Source organism: Antechinus flavipes, chromosome 1 (assembly GCF_016432865.1).
Source record: "Antechinus flavipes isolate AdamAnt ecotype Samford, QLD, Australia chromosome 1, AdamAnt_v2, whole genome shotgun sequence".
NCBI classification, from domain to species: domain Eukaryota; kingdom Metazoa; phylum Chordata; class Mammalia; order Dasyuromorphia; family Dasyuridae; genus Antechinus; species Antechinus flavipes.
This window is the reverse complement of record NC_067398.1, coordinates 16814582-16833052: the sequence shown is the minus strand read 5'-3', so window position 1 is coordinate 16833052 and position 18471 is coordinate 16814582. Positions and strand designations below refer to the sequence as shown.

At 41.5% G+C, this 18471-nt stretch overlaps 1 protein-coding gene across 1 annotated transcript in view; it reads left to right on the top strand.

Annotated features, from left to right (window-relative positions):
• Positions 1-7526: 7526 nt before the first annotated feature.
• Positions 7527-18471, top strand: part of DENND6A (DENN domain containing 6A) — a 62982-nt gene continuing 52037 nt past the window's right edge. The window contains exon 1 of the mRNA XM_051979514.1: positions 7527-7842. Coding sequence (XP_051835474.1) covers positions 7564-7842 — 279 coding nt within the window. The 5' untranslated portion in view covers positions 7527-7563. The remainder of the gene's footprint in view (positions 7843-18471) is intronic.

Here is an 18471-nt window from a genome sequence, read left to right as displayed (position 1 = left end):
TAGGTACTGCTCTCTGTGTGAAACCTTTCTCGATCCTTTGAGTGGTCAGTACACCCCTAAGCCACCTCCCTGACTCTTTCTTGTTCCGGACTTATTTATGTGAAAACCGATAGAATATAACCTTCTTGAAAGCAAAAGCTCTTTTGTTTGTGACTTTGTAACCTCAGCACATGGCACATTGTTGCTATTGTTTAGTTGTGTCTGACACTTTGGGATTTTCTTGGCAGATGTTGAATTTTTTTTTTAACAAATGAGGAAACTGAAGTACACAGTTAAATAACTTGCCCAGGGTCATACGGGTAAGAAGTGTCCAAGGGAAGATTTGAACTCATAAAAAAGGCGTCTTCCTGAATGCTGGCTTGGTATTCTGTCCACTGTGCTACCTAGCTGTTGCTTTCTTTTTTCTTTGTCTTTTTTCTTTTTCTTTCTTTCTTTCTTTCTTTTTTTTTTTTTGGAGTCCATTGGAGTTAAATGCCTTGCCCAGGGTCACATAGCCAGGAAATGTTAAGTTAAATGTCAAGTTAAGTGAGGTCAGATTTGAACTCAAGTCTCCTGACTTCAAGGCTGGTGCTCTATCCACTGCACCACTTAGCTGCCTACCTAACTGTTTCTACAGCATCTGTGTGCCTGGTACATAATAGGTATTTAATAAATTCTTGTTAAATTGAATTTCTATGGCAAACTGGCCAAAATGGCTGTGAGGAGGGAGTAATATGTATCAGCCTAGAAGGAGAGATGGAAGTCAGATTGTGAAGAGCTTTAAATGACAAACAGAGGAATTAAATTTGAATCTAGGGGTTAAAAGGAGCTATTGAATTTTCTTGAGCAGAGGAGGGACATATCAGACCTGTGATTGAGGAATACCAGTTTGGCAGCTATGTAGAAGATGGATTGAGGAAAGGAGAGGATGCAAGGAGGCTAATTAAGGAACTATTGCAGTGCTAGCGTGGGGAAGGTTGGGGGCCTGAACTCAGGTGCAGATAGAGAAAAGGAGACATGAGAAATGAAGAGAGAGATGCCACATTGGCAAGGTGGGGGGGGAGCGATTGGATAATGAAGAGTGAGTGAGAGTGGAGAGCTGAATGAATGCCCCCCTAGAAATTTAAGGGGATCTCAAGGAGGCCAGAGAGGTTCTGCTCAGGGCTTGCTGAGATTATCAGGCTATTAGCTTCGGTCCAGAAGACTGCCCAAGGACAGATGGGATAGATGTGAAGCTGGAGCTTTCGAACCAGTGACAAAGTACTTTGTTACAAGTGACAGTCAAAGTGCTCAGCAGTATCTGTGTAGACCGCCTGTGGAGTGAAAAGATGGCCTGCTCTCCTCCTGGAAGAGCCCTCCCTTTCTCCAGTGAATGATGCAGGATCACATTTCCCCTGGGGGAATGCCAGGACAAACATGTTGGGGATCACATCCCTACCACGCCCAGCGTCCTGCCCATCCAAACAGAAAGAAGAGATTCTGTGGCTCTGGGGCCATCAGGCTGGGTTTCATTATCTCTCCAAGGGCAGCCATCCTCTCTGCAGCGATCCCTCCCCCTCGCGCTGTGCTGCTGGGATGCAGATGTCCTTCCTTCCTGGGAAGGGCCTTCTGCCCTGGGAAGCTCCTCACAGAAAGCCTCTGAAATGACAGAAAGTTACTGGCCAACTCACACCAGGCTGGAGGTGTCTATCTCCACCTAGAGGTTAGAAGCAGGGAAAGGGGAGAACAGTTCTGAGCTGCTCAAGTTAGGTTGGTTCTGCTGTTGTCTCTCTGGTCTCCACATAGCGGGGAATTCACCTTTAGCCCAGAGGGCTGTGCGGGAGACAGGAATGGATGGGATCCCCATAACTGCAAAGCAGATGTAGGAGACTTCCCATGACTAACATGATCAGGGCACAAGAGAAATGAGTCAGCTCCTTTGGAGAATCCAGCATTGGCTGATAACTGATGACCAAAGCAAGGGGCGTAAACCACTTACCATTTTTTTCATTTGTAGGTTTTATTTACTCTCTACTGCATTTAATAAAAGGGGGAGGCAATTTTATGTTGGCTAAAGGTTTATCAATTCTCAAAAAGAGACGGAATGGGAGGGGTTTTGAATTTTGGATAGTAGATGGCTCAAGGCCAGGTTCTTAATCTGGGGTCCACTGATCCCTGGATGGATATCAAAGGATCCACAATAGGGAAAAAAATGATATCTTTAGTTTAATTTAATTGGTTTCCTTTGTAATTTATGTATTTTATTTTATTCATTGAAACATTTTATTCTTTTTTTATTAAAGTTTTTATTCTCTCTCTCTCTATATATATATATGGATAATTTTCAACATTCATCCTTACAATACCTTGAGTTCCAAATTTTTTCCCTCCTTTTCTCCATCCCTCCCCCAGATGGCAAGCAATCCAATATGCTAAACATGTGCAACTCTTCCATATATATATATCCCCACAATCACCATGCCGAACAAGAAAAATCAGATCAAAAAAGGAAAAAAATGAGAAAGAAGACAAAATGCACGCAAACAATAAAAAATGAAAATACTATGTTGTGATCCACACTCAGTCCCCATAGTCCTTGCTCTGGGTGTAGATGGCTCTTTTCATCACAAGAGCATTGGAACTGGCCTGTATCATCTCATTGTTGAAAAGAGCCACGTCCATCAGAATTGTATAATCTTGTTGTTGCTGTGTACAATGGTCTCCTGGTTCTGCTCATTTCACTATCAGTTCACGTAAGTCTCCCCAGGCCTCTCTGAAACCATCCTGCTGATCGTTTCTTATAGAATAATAATATTCCATAACATTCATATGCCATAATTTATTCAGCTATTTTCCAACTGATAGGCAGCCACTCAATTTCCAGTTTCTTGCCGCTTCCCCATCTTTATAGCTCAAGAAATATAAGAAGAGACAAGGAAGGCTATAGGATATGCAGAAGGAAGCATAAAGTTCATTTACTGAGATCTCAATAAATTTGATTATGTGACTAGGTAGCAGATAAATAACAAAGCCGGGATGTGAACTCAGATCCCCAACTACAATATACATCCTACATTCTTTCTCTAGCATCCCATCAAGCTCAGTAAAATACACTGGATCCTGAAAGGAAGTTGGAATGGGGAGTCACCCCAGAGAGGCCACAGGAATTTTAAACCATCAGGCACCAGGTCAAGGAAACTGGAGAATGACATGAGTCTTGATATTCAATTACTCTGGGAGTTCCAAAGAAGATAGAGTGTATGGGTGTAACTATTGGGGGGCTGCCAAGATATGGAATGATGTTACAACGAGGGTCAAAGACTCATAGCTTCAGAAATAGCCGAGGCATAAGAAGCTTTCAAATGCAACCCTCTCATTTTACAGATGGATAAACTGAGGACCTGAGGAGTTAATCGATTTGCCCAGTTATCCTGTGGTAGAACCCAGGTAAACTGACCCCACCTACACTATTTTGATTTTACTGTGCATTTTGCCTCCCCGATGTCATTCACATATTTGTTGATTGCAATGATGTGTGACACTTATGGAGAGGAGCAAGGGAGAACCTCTGCAAATGTTATGCATACAAGGGGAGGGCTGAGGAAGAGGAAAGTGCCTTTAAAAATATGTAATCCCATATCCATGAGGGAAATGGGAATTTGAGCTGGGTTTTGAATAACAAGCTTATTTCTCATAGCTATAAGTCACAGCAGTACAAACATGAACTTGAATAAATTCAGGTTTCTTCTCCTTTACTTCTAATAAAATGAGACTATGAGTGAAATCCTATCAGGGAGGAGCATTTTCTATTTCTTTTTGATCCAAAATAATAGGTAAAGTGCCAGGTACTTGGCTAGTGAGGAGTGCCAGATTTAGAAAGCTCTTTTTAAAAAAAAATTCTAATTTAATATTTTATTTTTCCCAGTTATGTGTAAAAACATTTTTAACATTTATTAAAAAAATTATGCAGCATGATAATTGTGGAAATATGTATAGAAGAACTGCACATGTTTAGCATATATTGGATTACTTGCCATCTAGGAGAGGGGGTGCAGAGAAGGAGGAAAAAAAATTTGGAACACAAGGTTTTGCAAGGGTGAATGTTGAAAATTATCCATGCATATGTTTTGAAAATAAAAAGCATTAATAAAAAAAAAGTGTTTCAAATTCTCTCCTTTCTTTCCCCCATTGAGAAGGCAAGCAATTTAATATAGGTTCTAGATTTGCAGTCATGACATATTTTCTTGTATCTTTCCTGTAGAAATATCTTCATGGTTTTTAAAAGATTTTTTTGGCTTGCTTTTTTTTTTCTTTGCTTTTGCTTTTTTACTTTTAGTAGCCTTTTATTTTCCCAAATGCATACAAAGATAGTTTTTAGCATTCACCTTTGCAAAACCTTGTGTTCCAAATTTTTCTTCCTCTCTCTTCTGCTTTTCCTAAAGAGCAAGCAATCCAATATAGGTTAAACATATGCAATTCTTTCAAACATCTTCTCACATTTGTCATGCTGCACAAGAAAAATCAGATCAAAAGGGAGAAAAACCATGAAAAAAATAGCAAACAAAAAACCCAACAACAAAATGGTGAAAATACTATCCTTTGATCCACACTCAGTCCCCATAGTTCTCTCTCTGGATGTGCTTAGTTCTTTCCATCATATGTCTATTAGTATTATCTTGAATCATCACATTGTTGAAAAGAGCCAAGTCTATCACAGTTGTTTATAATATAATCTTGTTACTGTGTACAATGTTCTTTTGGTTCTGCTCATTTCACTCAACATCAGTTCAAGTAAGTCTTTCCAGGCCTCTCTAAAATCATTCTGTTGGTCATTTCTTATGGAACAAAAATATTTCATCACATTTATATACCATAACTTTATTCAGCCATCCTCCAATTGATGAGCATCCACTCCGTTTCCAGTTCCTTGTCATTATAAAAAGGGCTGCTAGAAATGTTTTTACACATGTGGGTCCTTTTTCCTTTTTTAATGATCTCTTTGGGATATAGACCTAGTAGAGACACTGCTGGGTCCAAGTTTGATAACCCTTTGGGCATAGTTCCTTTCTTTTTTCTTTAATAACTTTTTATCGACAGAACCCATGCTAGGGTAATTTTTTACAGCATTATCCCTTGCACTCACTTCTGTTCTGATTTTTCCCTTCCCTCCCTCCATCCCCTCCCCCAGATGGCAAGCAGTCCTTTACATGCAAATAGGTTACAATATATCCTAGATACAATATATGTGTGCAGAATCAAACAGTTCTCTTGTTGCATGGGGAGAACTGGATTCAGAAAGTATAAATAACCCGGGAAGAAAAACAAAAATGCAAGCAGTTTTCATTTCCCAGTGTTCTTTCTTTGGGTGTAGCTGCTTCTGTCCATCCTTGATCAATTGAAACTGAATTAGCTTTCTTTATCGAAGAGATCCACTTCCATCAGAATACATCCTCAAACAGTATCATTGTTGAGGTATATAATGATCTCCTGCTTCTGCTCATTTCGCTCAGCATCAGTTCATGTAAGTCTCGCCAAGCCTCTCTGTATTCATCCTGCTGGTCATTCCTTACAGAGCAATAATATTCCATAACATTCATGTTCCATAACTTATTCAGCCATTCTCCAATTGATGGGCATCCATTCATTTTCCAGCTTCTGGCCACTACAAACAGGGCTGCCACAAACATTTTGGCACATACAGGTCCCTTTCCCTTCTTTAGTAGCTCTTTGGGGTATAAGCCCAGGAGAAACACTGCTGGATCAAAGGGTATGCACAGTTTGATAACTTTTTGAGCGTAGTTCCAAATTGCTCTCCAGAATGGTTGGATCAATTCACAATTCCACCAACAATGCATTAGTGTTCTAATTTCCCTGCATCTCCTCCAACATTTATCATTATCCTTTGGAAAACTTTTTTTCAAATATAAAATCCTGTTTGATATTCGTTTTTTATAATATTTTTCCCCAAAATATATGTAAAGATAATTTTCAACATTCATCCTTGCAAAACCCTGTGTTTCATATTTTTTTCTCTCTCTCCCCTTCCTCCTCTCCTAGACAGCAAGTAATCCAATATAGATTAAACATGTGCAATTCTTCTAAATATATTTTGGAAAGCTCTTGAGCCTTTCTTCAGAACTCTTTAGTAATCCTAGAAGGGTAGGAGGGTCATGAATGGTACATATCACATCAGGTTCTTGGCTAAGCAGTCCTTGCCTGGTTTTTAAATAAAAAATTTGCCTGCAAGAATATTGGGAGCTGAAAGTGTCTTAAAACTGCCAAAATGCTAACAGAGTCCCAGACTGCCTTAATAGGTGTATCAAGTCCCAATCAAAGGAGATAGTGATCCCATTGTTCCTGTTATTTGGATTACATCGAGTATAATTGGGATTGTCTGCTCAGGTTGCTGGGAGGACAATGTCTTGTGTTAGTGAGGGCAGGTAGGGTCTGGCAATCAAATCCTTTGAGATTGAATGAACTGGGGATGTGTAGGCTAGAAAAGGGAAGACAGGGATGGATTAGGTGGATGACAGATTTTTTATCCTGTGTATGTTTTGTGTATTTTTAGAGGCATTGTGAAGACAGAAAGAGTCTGGTTCTGGGGTCACATCTCATTTCTGACAAATACTGTCTATGGGATCTTCAACAGGCTTCAGTGAAGTAGGATCCTGGCCCCCCCAAGGGATCCCAGAATTCCCGGATTTCAGTTTAGGTTAGAGCTCTATTTTCTAACATTTAGAACTAGCCCCAAATGGCATCTTTTTGAGACGTTAAATCCCAGGTGCTAAGTCTTCTATCAGGGTGGTCATTTTTCAGGGCTGCCTAAATGAATGACTGAGAGACAGCAGACTGTGGTAGTCCCGCGGGGCTCCTTTTGTTCCTCCCCCCCCCCCCTTTTTTGGGTTGGGATTGTAAAGGTCTTGACTTCAGAGAGCCCTCCAAGAGGAAATTGCGTCTGTCCGAGTTGACGGATAAGCCTTAAGTCTCTGTGAATGGTCGGAGCTGTGGAAAGGAAGGGGCTTTTCCGAAAAAGAACGTGAACCCAAGTTTCCACGACCCCCAGGGACAGCCCCCTTTCCTCCCCCTACACGAAGCTATCTTTATTTGAGGGAGGGCATCAGTCCCATTTTACAGATTGGGAACCTGAACCTTAGGTTCAAAAGGGTGAGGGACTTCGGGAGCGAAGGCCCCTGCCCAGCTCACACGGCCTCAGAGGGAGAATTTGATCCGAGGCTTGTCCGTAGAACCCCAAGGTAGGAGCCCTCCCCCCGGCCCTTAGACGCAGGGGCCTCCACCACCAATTCCTCTTAATTTATTATTATTAGGAGAGGGGGAGGGGAAGGCGGTTTTTTTCTCCTCCCACTCTTCCTCCTCCTCTCTCTCTCCCCCTCCTCCTTTTCCTTTCCCTCTAATCTCCCTCCTCCTCCTCCTCCTCCTCTTTCTTCTTCTCTTCCCCCGTCCCTCCTCTTACCCTTTCTTCTCTTCAGTGCAGTTTTCGCCAGGTCACGTGTTAACGTGGCCCCGCCCCAGTCCCCGCCCCGCTGCTCCCGCGCACGCGCCTGCCTTCAGGCAATCTTCCGGAGCCGTCTCCGGCGGGGGCGGCCCATGGCTTGGCGGGGGCTGGAGGGCTCGAACCCGGGCTCGGGCTCGGGCTCGGGCTCCTGGCGGCCCCTGGAGGAAGAGGTGGCGGCGGCCGAGGAGGAAGAGGAGGCCGCCGCAGGCGCGACGGAGGAGGAGGAGGAGGAGGAGGAAGAGGAGGAGGAGGAGGAAGAGGAGGAGGAGGAAGGCCGGGGCCGGGGCCAGCTGCGCTGGGACAGCTTCTCGGCCTGGCTGCACTGCGTGTGTGTGGTGGGCTTCGACCTGGAGCTGGGCCAGGCCGTGGAGGTGAGGCCCGAGACCGGGCCGGGGAGCCCGGGAGCCCCCTGCCCTCCGCCGCCCTCCCCTCTCTGCTCCCCCCGAGACGACAGGGAACCGCCCCCTCCGTGCCGCCTCCCTCTTCATACCCCTGCCCCTTCCCACACCGCCTTGTCAGTCCCCTCCTGGACCCTCGCCTTCCAGCCATCCCCTTCCAGCCATCCCCTTCCAGCCATCCCCCTCTCCTTGCTGTCCTCCTTCGAGCTGTCCCCCTCAACTTGCCATCCCCCTCCAGCCATCCCCCTTCTAGCCATCTCTCCTTGCCATCCCCTTCCAGCTATCTCCCTTTCCTTGCTATCCCTCCTCCAGTTATCCCCCTCTCCTTGCCTTCCCCTTAATTTTCCATCCCCTTCCAGCCATCCCCCTTTCCTTGCTATCCCTCTTCTAGCTACCCCCCTCTAGCTATCCCCTTTCCAACCATCCCCCTCCTAGATTTCCCCCCCCATCCTCTTCCTGTCTCCATTCCCTCCCCTTCCCCTCTCCCCTTTCCTTCCACTCCTATAGCCTCCACATCCTGCTCTTCAGTCCTTCCCCCTTCCTCCCTTCTCCCATGGCTCCCTTCATCCCTTGGAGCCCACTGCTGGTTGTATTATTCATAGACCTGAGGCTGTCAAGCTCCCGAGCTCCACTGCCCTCCCTCTCCAGAGGAGGAAGCTGAGGCACCTGGCATTCAGGGTTCTTGCCCAAGATCACACAAGTGGTTGCTCGTGGGGCAGGATTCAGACTCAGGGCTGACGGCTCCAAATCCAGGCTCTTTGCATCTCATTGACTGTGCTCAGGGATGGAGACAAAGGGGCAACAGTTTGCTCTGCTTTGCCCCATTGATGCTGGCTTTTTTCACTGACATCTTTCAGTGAATCGAATTGACTTCCCCCTAGGAAAGCTAAGCAGAAAGGATGCGTTGGAGTCAATGAAGTAGAAGAAAGCAGGTGCTAAGTTGAATTGTAATAAAGATTCTGCCTAGAATCCTTTTTTTGAGAGTGGGAAAAGACCATGAGTATTTCTTTCCATTTACCCCAAGATCCAGAGTGGACAGAGCGCTGGGCCTGAAGTCAGGAAGGCCTGACCAATCCAGCCTCAGAAACTTCCCAGCTGGGTGGCTCTGGCTATCCACTTTACCTCTGTTGGTCTTTATCCACTGGAGAAGGAAACAACCCACTAGTATATTTGCTAAGAAAACCCTATCGGGTCACAAAAAATCAGGCAGCACTGAAGGAATAACTAACAAAAAGAATCTAGAGCTGGCAGAGAACCTTTAGCCCAGAGCGCTCATCTTACAGAGGATTTACCTAAGATCACTCAAGTAGTGTCAGGTGGAATTTGATCTCAGATCATTTGACTTCCCTTGTTGCTTTGTAGTCACTGACTATGCTGAGGATGAGAGTGCAGAGATGGCTGCCTGATTGTGTTCTTTATTCTAGATCATGGATCCCTGTGGTTTTATTGACTTCAAAGGGGGGAAGTGGATGGGAAGGAAGCTTGGAACTGGGTATTTGTAGGAGAGAAAGGTGCCCTGACATTCTCCCAGGCCATCCAGTTCACCCTTCCCCCACCCTGTTCCATTTTACAGAGGGACATTGAGGCTTTAACTCTTGGACCATTCTGCCCTTCCACAGTCTTAATCCTGGAGCAGCTCTCATATCATAGCAAGTGCTTTCTATTTAAATTCATTTCCTTTTTTTTTGATGTATTTTTCTTGACACCGATGAGCATTTCTGAAAATTTAGGAAGTAAATGTCAGGATGGGTGGCAAAAAGGAAACATTGGCTCGGTTTCATTTTTTGGCGCAGAGGGGCGAGGCAAGAAAGAATTTGGGGTTGGTTTGTCCTTTATAAGGAACCCCAAAGAACGTGCTTTTTAAAATGGGTTTAAATATCAATAAGTGATTTTCTCTATTTGTAGGGCGTGCATTTCAAGTGATTTGGTTCAATAGTAGTATTAGATTTTTATTTCCTTTCATCCTGTGACCTACTGGATTTGTCAGTAGACTGACCAGGGGGAAGGTTGCAATCTGACTGTGGATCAGAGCTTTTCTTATCTAAGGCGAGTTGCTTGTTGAATTTCGGATGGTCTATCGCATGTGTCTTCCGTTGCCAGGCACAACACCAGTGAAATGGCCCAATCTGACCTCAGGATCTTCTACTCTGAGGAAAGGATGTTCTTGTGTTAGGATTTAGTGATAGGGATCTGGTTTAGTTTGCTGGCTGGTAAGACTTGAATCCTAGCCCCTTTTCCAGTCCTTGTCAGTTTAGAGACCCACTGCTCATTTAACCTCTTGGTGGACCAGGAAGCTCTCCAGGATTTTAAAGTGCTGAACGGGGACCCATCTGCATTAGTAGAAGGAACTCCTTCAGCCATTGAGATAGATCCCTGAAAGATGCCTAGCCTGAAGTTTAGGACCTTGGTTAGCTCTGCCCTCCAAGCAGATTTTTAAGATTATCGATTATTTAATCTAGTAGGTAGGGCAATTAAAGAATTAATCAGAGAGAGTGAACAATTTATCAACAAGTAGCAACAGCTTTTGAAAATTTGGGGAATGAAGAAATTTTTACAAGGTGTTTAAACCTTATTGTTTGTCAATTTGAAATTCTATATACTTCTTAATGTCATTGCCCTTGAATTCCTGAGAAATGTGCTATTGAGGTTCAATGGTTTTTCTGCTTAGCAATAGGAAATCCTTTTGCTTTTGTCCCCTGTTAGAAACCAATCTTGTCTCTACACTTCTCATACCTCCCCCTCCTCCCCAATCCCTACTTCAATCCTTCAGAATAGCATTAGATTAATCCTTCTCATATGTCCTTCTCCAGTTTTCTTGCTAGTGTGGCAGGATAATCTTTAGTGGATTGTGGGGATCCACAAATCTCACACTGGGAACAAATATCTGAACATTTTGATTCAGATGAAATATACTTTAAAAATATTAAGGTCACTTTTGAATGGGAAAAGTTCACTTAAGGACAACCATCAGTCTGGAAATTACTTTTAAAATTAGAGAAAATGCACTTCCTTCAAATTGGGCTTTGGAATTGAGGCTGATTGCATGCATATGTGCACCTGATGTGCTTTCTTTTAGATTGGATATATTTTATTTTTATGACACATAAATTTCTTCAAGTACGTCTCCCTTTTTTCTCTTACAAAGCCATCACATATAACAATTTTTTCAAAAGTGAGGGGGAGAAGAAGAGAAAGAAATCAGGGAAACCAATTAATACACTTAAACAGTCTGAAAATATGTGCATTGTTCCTACCAGAGGACCTCTGGGAAAGAGTGTGGGAGGTAGGGAAGGAGCTGTCTTCTCAGAGCTCTCATTTGGGACTTGCCTTTTTCTTTGTAATTCTGCAAATTTTATTTTCTGTTAGTTTATGGTTCTTTTCACTGACATTATTATAGTCATATATATGGTGTAGTGTTCTTACCTCTGCTGGCTTCCCTTTGTCTCAGTTTAGAGAAGTCTTTCTTGGATTCTCTGTGTTCATTGTATTTGTCATTTCTTATAGTAATTAATATCACGTTACTTTCAGATATCACAGTTTATGTGACCATTCTCCAGTTGATGGACTTTGACTTTGTTTCCAGTTGTTTGCCACTGCAAAAAATTCTGCTGTCAATGTTTTTGTGCATATGGGGACTTCTTTATTAATCACCTCATCGGTTTATGTGTTTAGTGGAATCTCTGGGTCTAAGGGTCTAGGCATTTTAGTCACTTTATCTGCAGAATTCCAAATTGCTTTCCAGGATTGTTGTACTGATTCATACTGGCCAGGCACTGGTGTGTCTGTTTTCCCCCAAGTCCTTCAACAGTAATCGATTCCTTTTGTCCTCTTTTCTAATTGGCCAGATAGGAGGTGAAACCTCGTTGATTTTGATGTGCATTTTTCTTGTGCTCTAGAGCATTCTTTCATATGGTCAGTAATGGTTTGTAATTCTTTTGTGAAATCTGTTTTTCTCCTTTGACGATCTATCTTTTGGGGAATGGCTTTTGGTCTTAGATCTGTTAATTATCTTTATATCTTGGATACCAACTTTTGGGCTGAAAATTTGATTTAAGATTTTTTTTCCCATTCAATTTGTTCCTTTCTTACCATAGTTGCATTAATTTTCTTGTATAGAAGCATTTCAACTTCTTGTATTCCAAGTTATCTATTTTTATTTTTACAGTTGCCACTATATTTTGTTTAGTTAAGAAACCTCTGATATCCACTGGGAGCATTGCTTTTTTGTCTGTTGCTTTGGTGAATTCTCCTAAACCTCTTGGCTTCCCCAAAATGAGAAGGTCTGGGTCAAATTGTAGCTATACAGAAATAGTTGGTGTGAGATTCTGGCCTACTCCCTCGATGTTGATTTCAGTGCATTTTCCCATTGCAGAGTAGAACCACCTAAGTAATTAGGCCTCTAATATTAACTGAATCTAAGAAATACCAGTAAGATTAAAGAATAATGAATATAAGCCATCTGAAAGCAGAGACTTCTTTTGGTTTTATCTGTGTGTGTGTGACCTGGCTTTGCATGGTACCTTGCTTTAATAGCAGTTTAATAAATCATGGTGATTGAAAGAGCAAAGGAGACTCCGGAGTGGATAGATTCATCGAAGCTTGGAGGGAGAGTTTACAAGAGAATGGGGGATCCAGTGTTAGAAATCACAGACTGGGAAAAGAGGAGCTTTAATGGAATGGTGGGCTCCTAAGTCAGCTGCCAGGGGCTTCAGGAAGGAGTGGGATATTGAGAAGCCTATGGGAGAGGCCAGAGGTGAGCTGGTGTTGGTAAGGGTATGTATTGGTGAAGAATTCTGCCTTTGAATTAGGCAGTTGAGAGAGAACACAAGGGCTGCAGCTGAGAAGATCTGAGTTCAGAAGCTACATGCTTTGTGGCTCTGGGCAATTCATTTTGTCTCTGTCTGACTTAATTTCTTCATCAGTAAAAGATTAAAACTCCTTCCTGGGGTTGCTGTGAGGTTGGAGTAGCATAGTGTTTAGCCCATATCAAATAGCACATAGAAATTTTGGCTGTTTGCTACTTCCAGTTCCAAATCTTTGATCCCAGGATGATTTTACATGTGGAAAGTCCTTTAAGCATACAAATATCAACCATTGTTAATATTTTCAAATACAATTGTTTGCAGTGCCTTTAATCTCTTCTCTCTGGTTGAATTTCGACCCCACTTTTATTTTTTATTTTTTAAAAAATAATTTATTTATTTATTTATTAATAATTTTTATTGACAGAGCCCACGCCAGGGTAATTTTTTACAGCATTATTCCTTGCACTCACTTCTGTTCCTGTTTATCCCCTCCCTCCCTCCATCCCCTCCCCCAGATGGCAAGCAGTCCTTTACATGTTGAATAGGTTACAGTATATCCTGGATACAATATATGTTTGCAGAACCGAACAGTTCTCTTGTTGCACAGGGAGAATTGGATTCAGAAGGTATAAATAACCCGGGAAGAAAAACAAAAATGCAAGCAGTTTATATTCATTTCCCAGTGTTCTTTCTTTGGGTGTAGCTGCTTCTGTCCATCCTTGATCAATTGAAACTGAATTAGCTCTTTTTATCAAAGAAATCTACTTCCATCAGAATACATCCTCAAACAGTATCGTTGTTGAGGTATATAATGATCTCCTGGTTCTGCTCATTTCACTTAGCATCAGTTCATATAAGTCTCGCCAGTCCCCTCTGTATTCATCCTGCTGTCGACCCCATTTTTAAAGCCTAGGCCCCGTGCTCCCCGCTCTGGGAAGCCTTTCCTGACTCTCACCTTTGATAGCGACTTGGGCCCTTCCATGTGTGTTCTGTGGCTCTCTGATGTGCTTAGGGATGCTTGTCTCCATGTCACTGTCTGTGGCCTATGCCTTTCTGAGGCTATAAATTTCTTTGAGGTCTTATCTTAGCTCCACAGTGATCAGCAGCCACCACCTGCCTCCTAAAGTTTTACTCAGCTGAATTAAAATGCTCTTTTTGATTAACAGATCTAAGGACACGTGTGTGTGTGTGTGTGTGTGTGTGTGTGTGTGTGTGTGTGTGTGTGTGTATAGGTTAAAATGGGCTTTGAATGCCAAGCAAAGGCCTTTATAGTTAATCCTGGAAGTATGGTGAGCCAGACAGGGTGGGGATGGGGGCTAAATGGATGAAAAGGAGGGAAAGCTGGACAGTCACTTAAGGGAATATAGTACAGGATGTGGTACAGTTCAGTGAAGGCTTGTTAAGGATGGGAAAGACATGGGTATGTTTAAAAACAGTTGCTGAGGTAAGAAGGAAAGAAAGCAGTCTGCTGGAAAAGCTAAAAGCGATGGCATTCAGAACCCATGGGGAGGGCCCTTTGCCAGAGGCAGGGAAGGAAAGAAAATAGAAGAGGGAGCTCTGAGCAAGTGGCCTCCAGTTTTTCAATAAAGAGATGAGGTTCTCATCTGAGATGGGGAGTGGGAAAAGGTGGGGAGTCACTTAGGGAGGCTCGAGAGGACAGGGGGCCTGGCCTGCCAAGTTTGGAATGTGCCTAGTCACCAGCTATCTTTAGAGGAGGATACAAAGTCCAGGGTGAAGAGATCTTACAGGAGAAGAGCATCTTGGGAGTCAGCGGTTCAGGGAAGGAGGAGGAGGGAGGGGAGCACGGACTCCAGAGTAGAACTGAAATGACTTAGTTTTAAGTTAAGATTGGAGAAGGAAGGGAGAAAAATCAGAGCCTGAGAGTACTGAAGGGACTGACGGAGCTCTTGGGAGGAGAATGGTAGGAGGTGAAAGTCAGATTGGGCCTTGCCAGACTTTCTAATTAGTCAGTAAACATTTACGAAGTGCTCCCTGGGTGCCACTCCTCAGCCCAAGAAGGCACTTCTTGGGGTCCCCAGAGCAGCAGGCTGGCAGTTACTTATACCTGAAGCCATCCCAGCATGTTAGAGCTGGCTGGGGTTTGTACCCTCCTGATGGAGCCCTTAGAAGTCCTGGGGAGACACTGAAAGAGCTGGGCAGTGACGGATTTTAATCTCTTGAAAGTTATAGCTAATCAATTATCTTAATATCTTATTTCCCCCCACTTACATGTAAAACATTTTTAACCTTTGTTTTTAAAACTTTTCCAATTCTCTCCTTTCTTCCCTCCCCATCTCCACCCCTCACTGAGGAGGCACATGTGAAGTTATGCAAAACATTTCCATAAAAGTCTATGTCATGAAAGAAAATACAGATTCCTCTCCACCTTTAAAAAAAACAAAAAATACAAAAACCTCTGGAGAAAAATAAAGTAAGAAAAAAATATGCTTCGGTCTGTACTCAGACACAGTTCTTTTTCTGGCTATGGAAGGCATTTTTCATCATAAGTCCTTCCCAATTGACTTGGATCATTGTATTGCTGAGAATAGCAAAGTCATTTGCTAGCCAATTTTATAATTGATTCTTCTGTTTATAAAGAAAACTTAATTAAAAGTTAATAAGGTTCATCCAAAAAATCAAAGTTGCAAAGTGTATATGAAAACATAAACTTCATGTAGTTTGTTAAAATGAAAAGTATTTGCAAAAAAAGTAACAAACAAAATAAGCAAAAACTTTTGCTCTCTTCCTCTCTGATTTTTTCATCTGTGCATTTAACAGACTTTGGTCTTTTAAAAAAAAAATAATGAATGTTTTATTTTCTCTCATTTGTATAATGCTTCCTAATAGCTATTTGTGTTTTTCATATTTGTAATTTTTTTTGTTGTGGATAATCTGTTCCATTGACAAGCTACAACTTCTTTAGCCATCTCTAAATCTTGCACTCAATGCTCTTTTCAGATATGAAATTTCTTCCCAATTTTATATAGCAGAGCTGAAGGAAATTGCTTCTGCCTGGCATCAATATGAATGTTGTAAACCCAATTTGTATTTAGAATTTCTCCAATAATATAGTGAGTGATGAGAATCTCTCCATTTGCTAAATGAAGAAACTGAAATGGACCCAGTGTATGACAAGGCATACACTGATTTAGAAAAGAAAAAGTCTTTACTGGATTTCTGAATGTAGTTACTCAGCATTAAAAATTCAGAACTGACTCTGGGCCAGGGTAATAGTGGCCCTTCTGAGGGGAAGACCGGATAACTTGTAACACTTAATAAATAAAGGCTAGACTATCTTCTGGGATCACAAGATTTAAAACTGATAGATAACCTTAGAGGTCTTGAGTTTCTTTCTTTTACAGATGGGAAAACTGAAATTCAAAAGGTCACATGATTTGTTTTAAATTAAAAAATGAAATCTTATTACTTTTCTTTCTTTTTACCTCCCTCAGAGGAATAAACATAAGCTCTTGTTAAAAATGAAATATTAGTTTACAAATTATCATGCATTCTTTTCCCACCCACCTGCCTTGTCTTTCTTCTACATTCTCTGCCATTTCCAGAAGAAAATAAAAGGAAAGAAAGGCAGAACCCTTGCAAGAAATATAAGTAGTTGAGTAAGACAAATTCTCATATTGGCCTTGTCTAAAATATGTATCTCATTCAGCGTATTAGTCCATTACCTCCAGTGGGTGATGGGTAGCATTCTTCTGCAATTGTGATTTCTTTAAGTCTTTCAGAATTTGTCATTTGCAGTGTTGATATTATACATTGTTTTTCTGCTTCTCCATATTCTATTTTGTAACAATCCAAGCAGATGTGCCCAGCTTCCTCTGAAACTGTCTTTCTTCAGCAAATAAATGGCTTAATTTGACTTGGGTGCTAAGTGGCCAAGTTGGAGTTTGAACACAATTCTCTTGACTGCCTTGTCTAATATACATGTCGCAGAGTTTGTTATTTTGATCTAGAACTAAGCCATATCTGTGCTTTTACAATAGGACAATATTTTTTATACTAGTAAACTCAAAACTTTTTAAAAATTAAATTTTATCAGTTCCAGATTCTCATCACTTTCCCCCTTACCCAACCACTGAGAAGAAAAGAAAAATAGAAGCCATAACAAACATGTATAGATGTATAAAACCTGTTTCTGCATTAGCCACGTCTCCACTCCAATCCCAACTCCCCTTTACCTTCTTCCCCCTGGGAAAAAAAAAAGGAAGCAGCAAGAAATAGAAGAAAATATGCTTCAGTTTGCCGAGTCCATGATTTTTCTGCTTGGAAGTTTAGAGCAAATTTCACTCAGAATTGTGGTTGGTCATTGGTCATGCTCCTTAGGTCACTATCTTTTCTTACCTATTTGTCTTTTACTGCCCTAGGCCTTGACCTTGGCCTCGACCTGATTGGTCACTGGGCCTCCCCACCCATCAGTATGCTGAGTTGTCACAGAACTTAGAGTTCCTAAGTCTTTCACAGTTGATTGTCTTTATGCAATTGCTATTTCTGTGAAAATTCTTCTGGTCCTGCTCACTTTTGTTTGCCTCGGTTCATACAAGTCCCCACAGGCTTATCTTGGAACCATTCCCTATATCTTTTTTAATAGCATCATATCCATACACCATAATGTGGGTAGCCATTCCCCAGTTGTTGAGCAGCTCCTGAGTTTCCTATTCTTTGTTATGGCAAAAAAGAGATGTTATGAAGATTTTTGTACCCATGGGCCTTTTCTGATCTGTGTGGGGTGTAGACCTAGTAGAGGGACAAAGGGTATGTACACAAAACTTTGAGATAAGTTCCTTGAGCATAGGAATTTTTTTTTATCTTTAGCTTTTGGTACATTGGCACCAAATGAAGTTGCTTGTTGGCTGGCTGATTGTTGACAATATATTCTAAGAAGATGACAGAAAAATAGAACAGAATTATTTGATATGTGGAGGATAAATTATGTAAAATCCTGATGTTGTTCATTTCCTGTTTCCACTTGAAGTAATTATGCAAATAGCCGCTTAGAACTTTAGGGAAAGACTGAGGAAGGATCCTAAACTCTGGTCATATGAGCATCCGGAGGTCTTTCCAAGCCATTGTTGACTTTCCCACTGATAAAGGAAAAGGAAAGGGGAAGGCTATACTATACAAACTTGTTCCAGTTACTTAGCTTTTTGTTGACTATTCTAAGCATTAAAGAATGAGTGGGATGAAAAATTAACGCGTTGAGATTAAAGTGAAAATGAAAAAAAGTTTTTGCCAAGTGAAACTTGCAAACCATATTGTAATTCAAACTCACTTAGAAAAACCAGGAATTTGGAATCTTTTCCAAATTTTAGGAGATTTTTATGATTTTTATGGTTCTCTCTAGATGATATCTTGGAATTATCGGTGATCCAGTTGAACTCACTTGAACCCATAAAAAGAAAGCTATACTTGGGAAAAGGTTAATTTATTATTCATATTTAGTGTTATGCTTAAGAATCCTAAACATCTCATGTCATTCGTTGAATTTTAGAATCATCTTTGTTTTAGTGGATTGTGCTCTGGACTTGGAGTCAGCAAGATTTTTGAATCTTGACTCAGAGATTTACTAACTGTGTGACCCTGGGCTAATCATTTAGGCAGTGTCTCAGTTTCTTATCTATAAGATGGGAATAATTATAATCCTAATCTTGCAGGGTGGTTATGATGTTCAAATGAGTTTAACATATGTGAGGTGTTTTTTAACCTTTAAAGTGATATATAATGCTAGTTATTATTAGTGCTTTGGAAAGAACTGTCTAAATGCTATATTTCTGAGGAATATTTG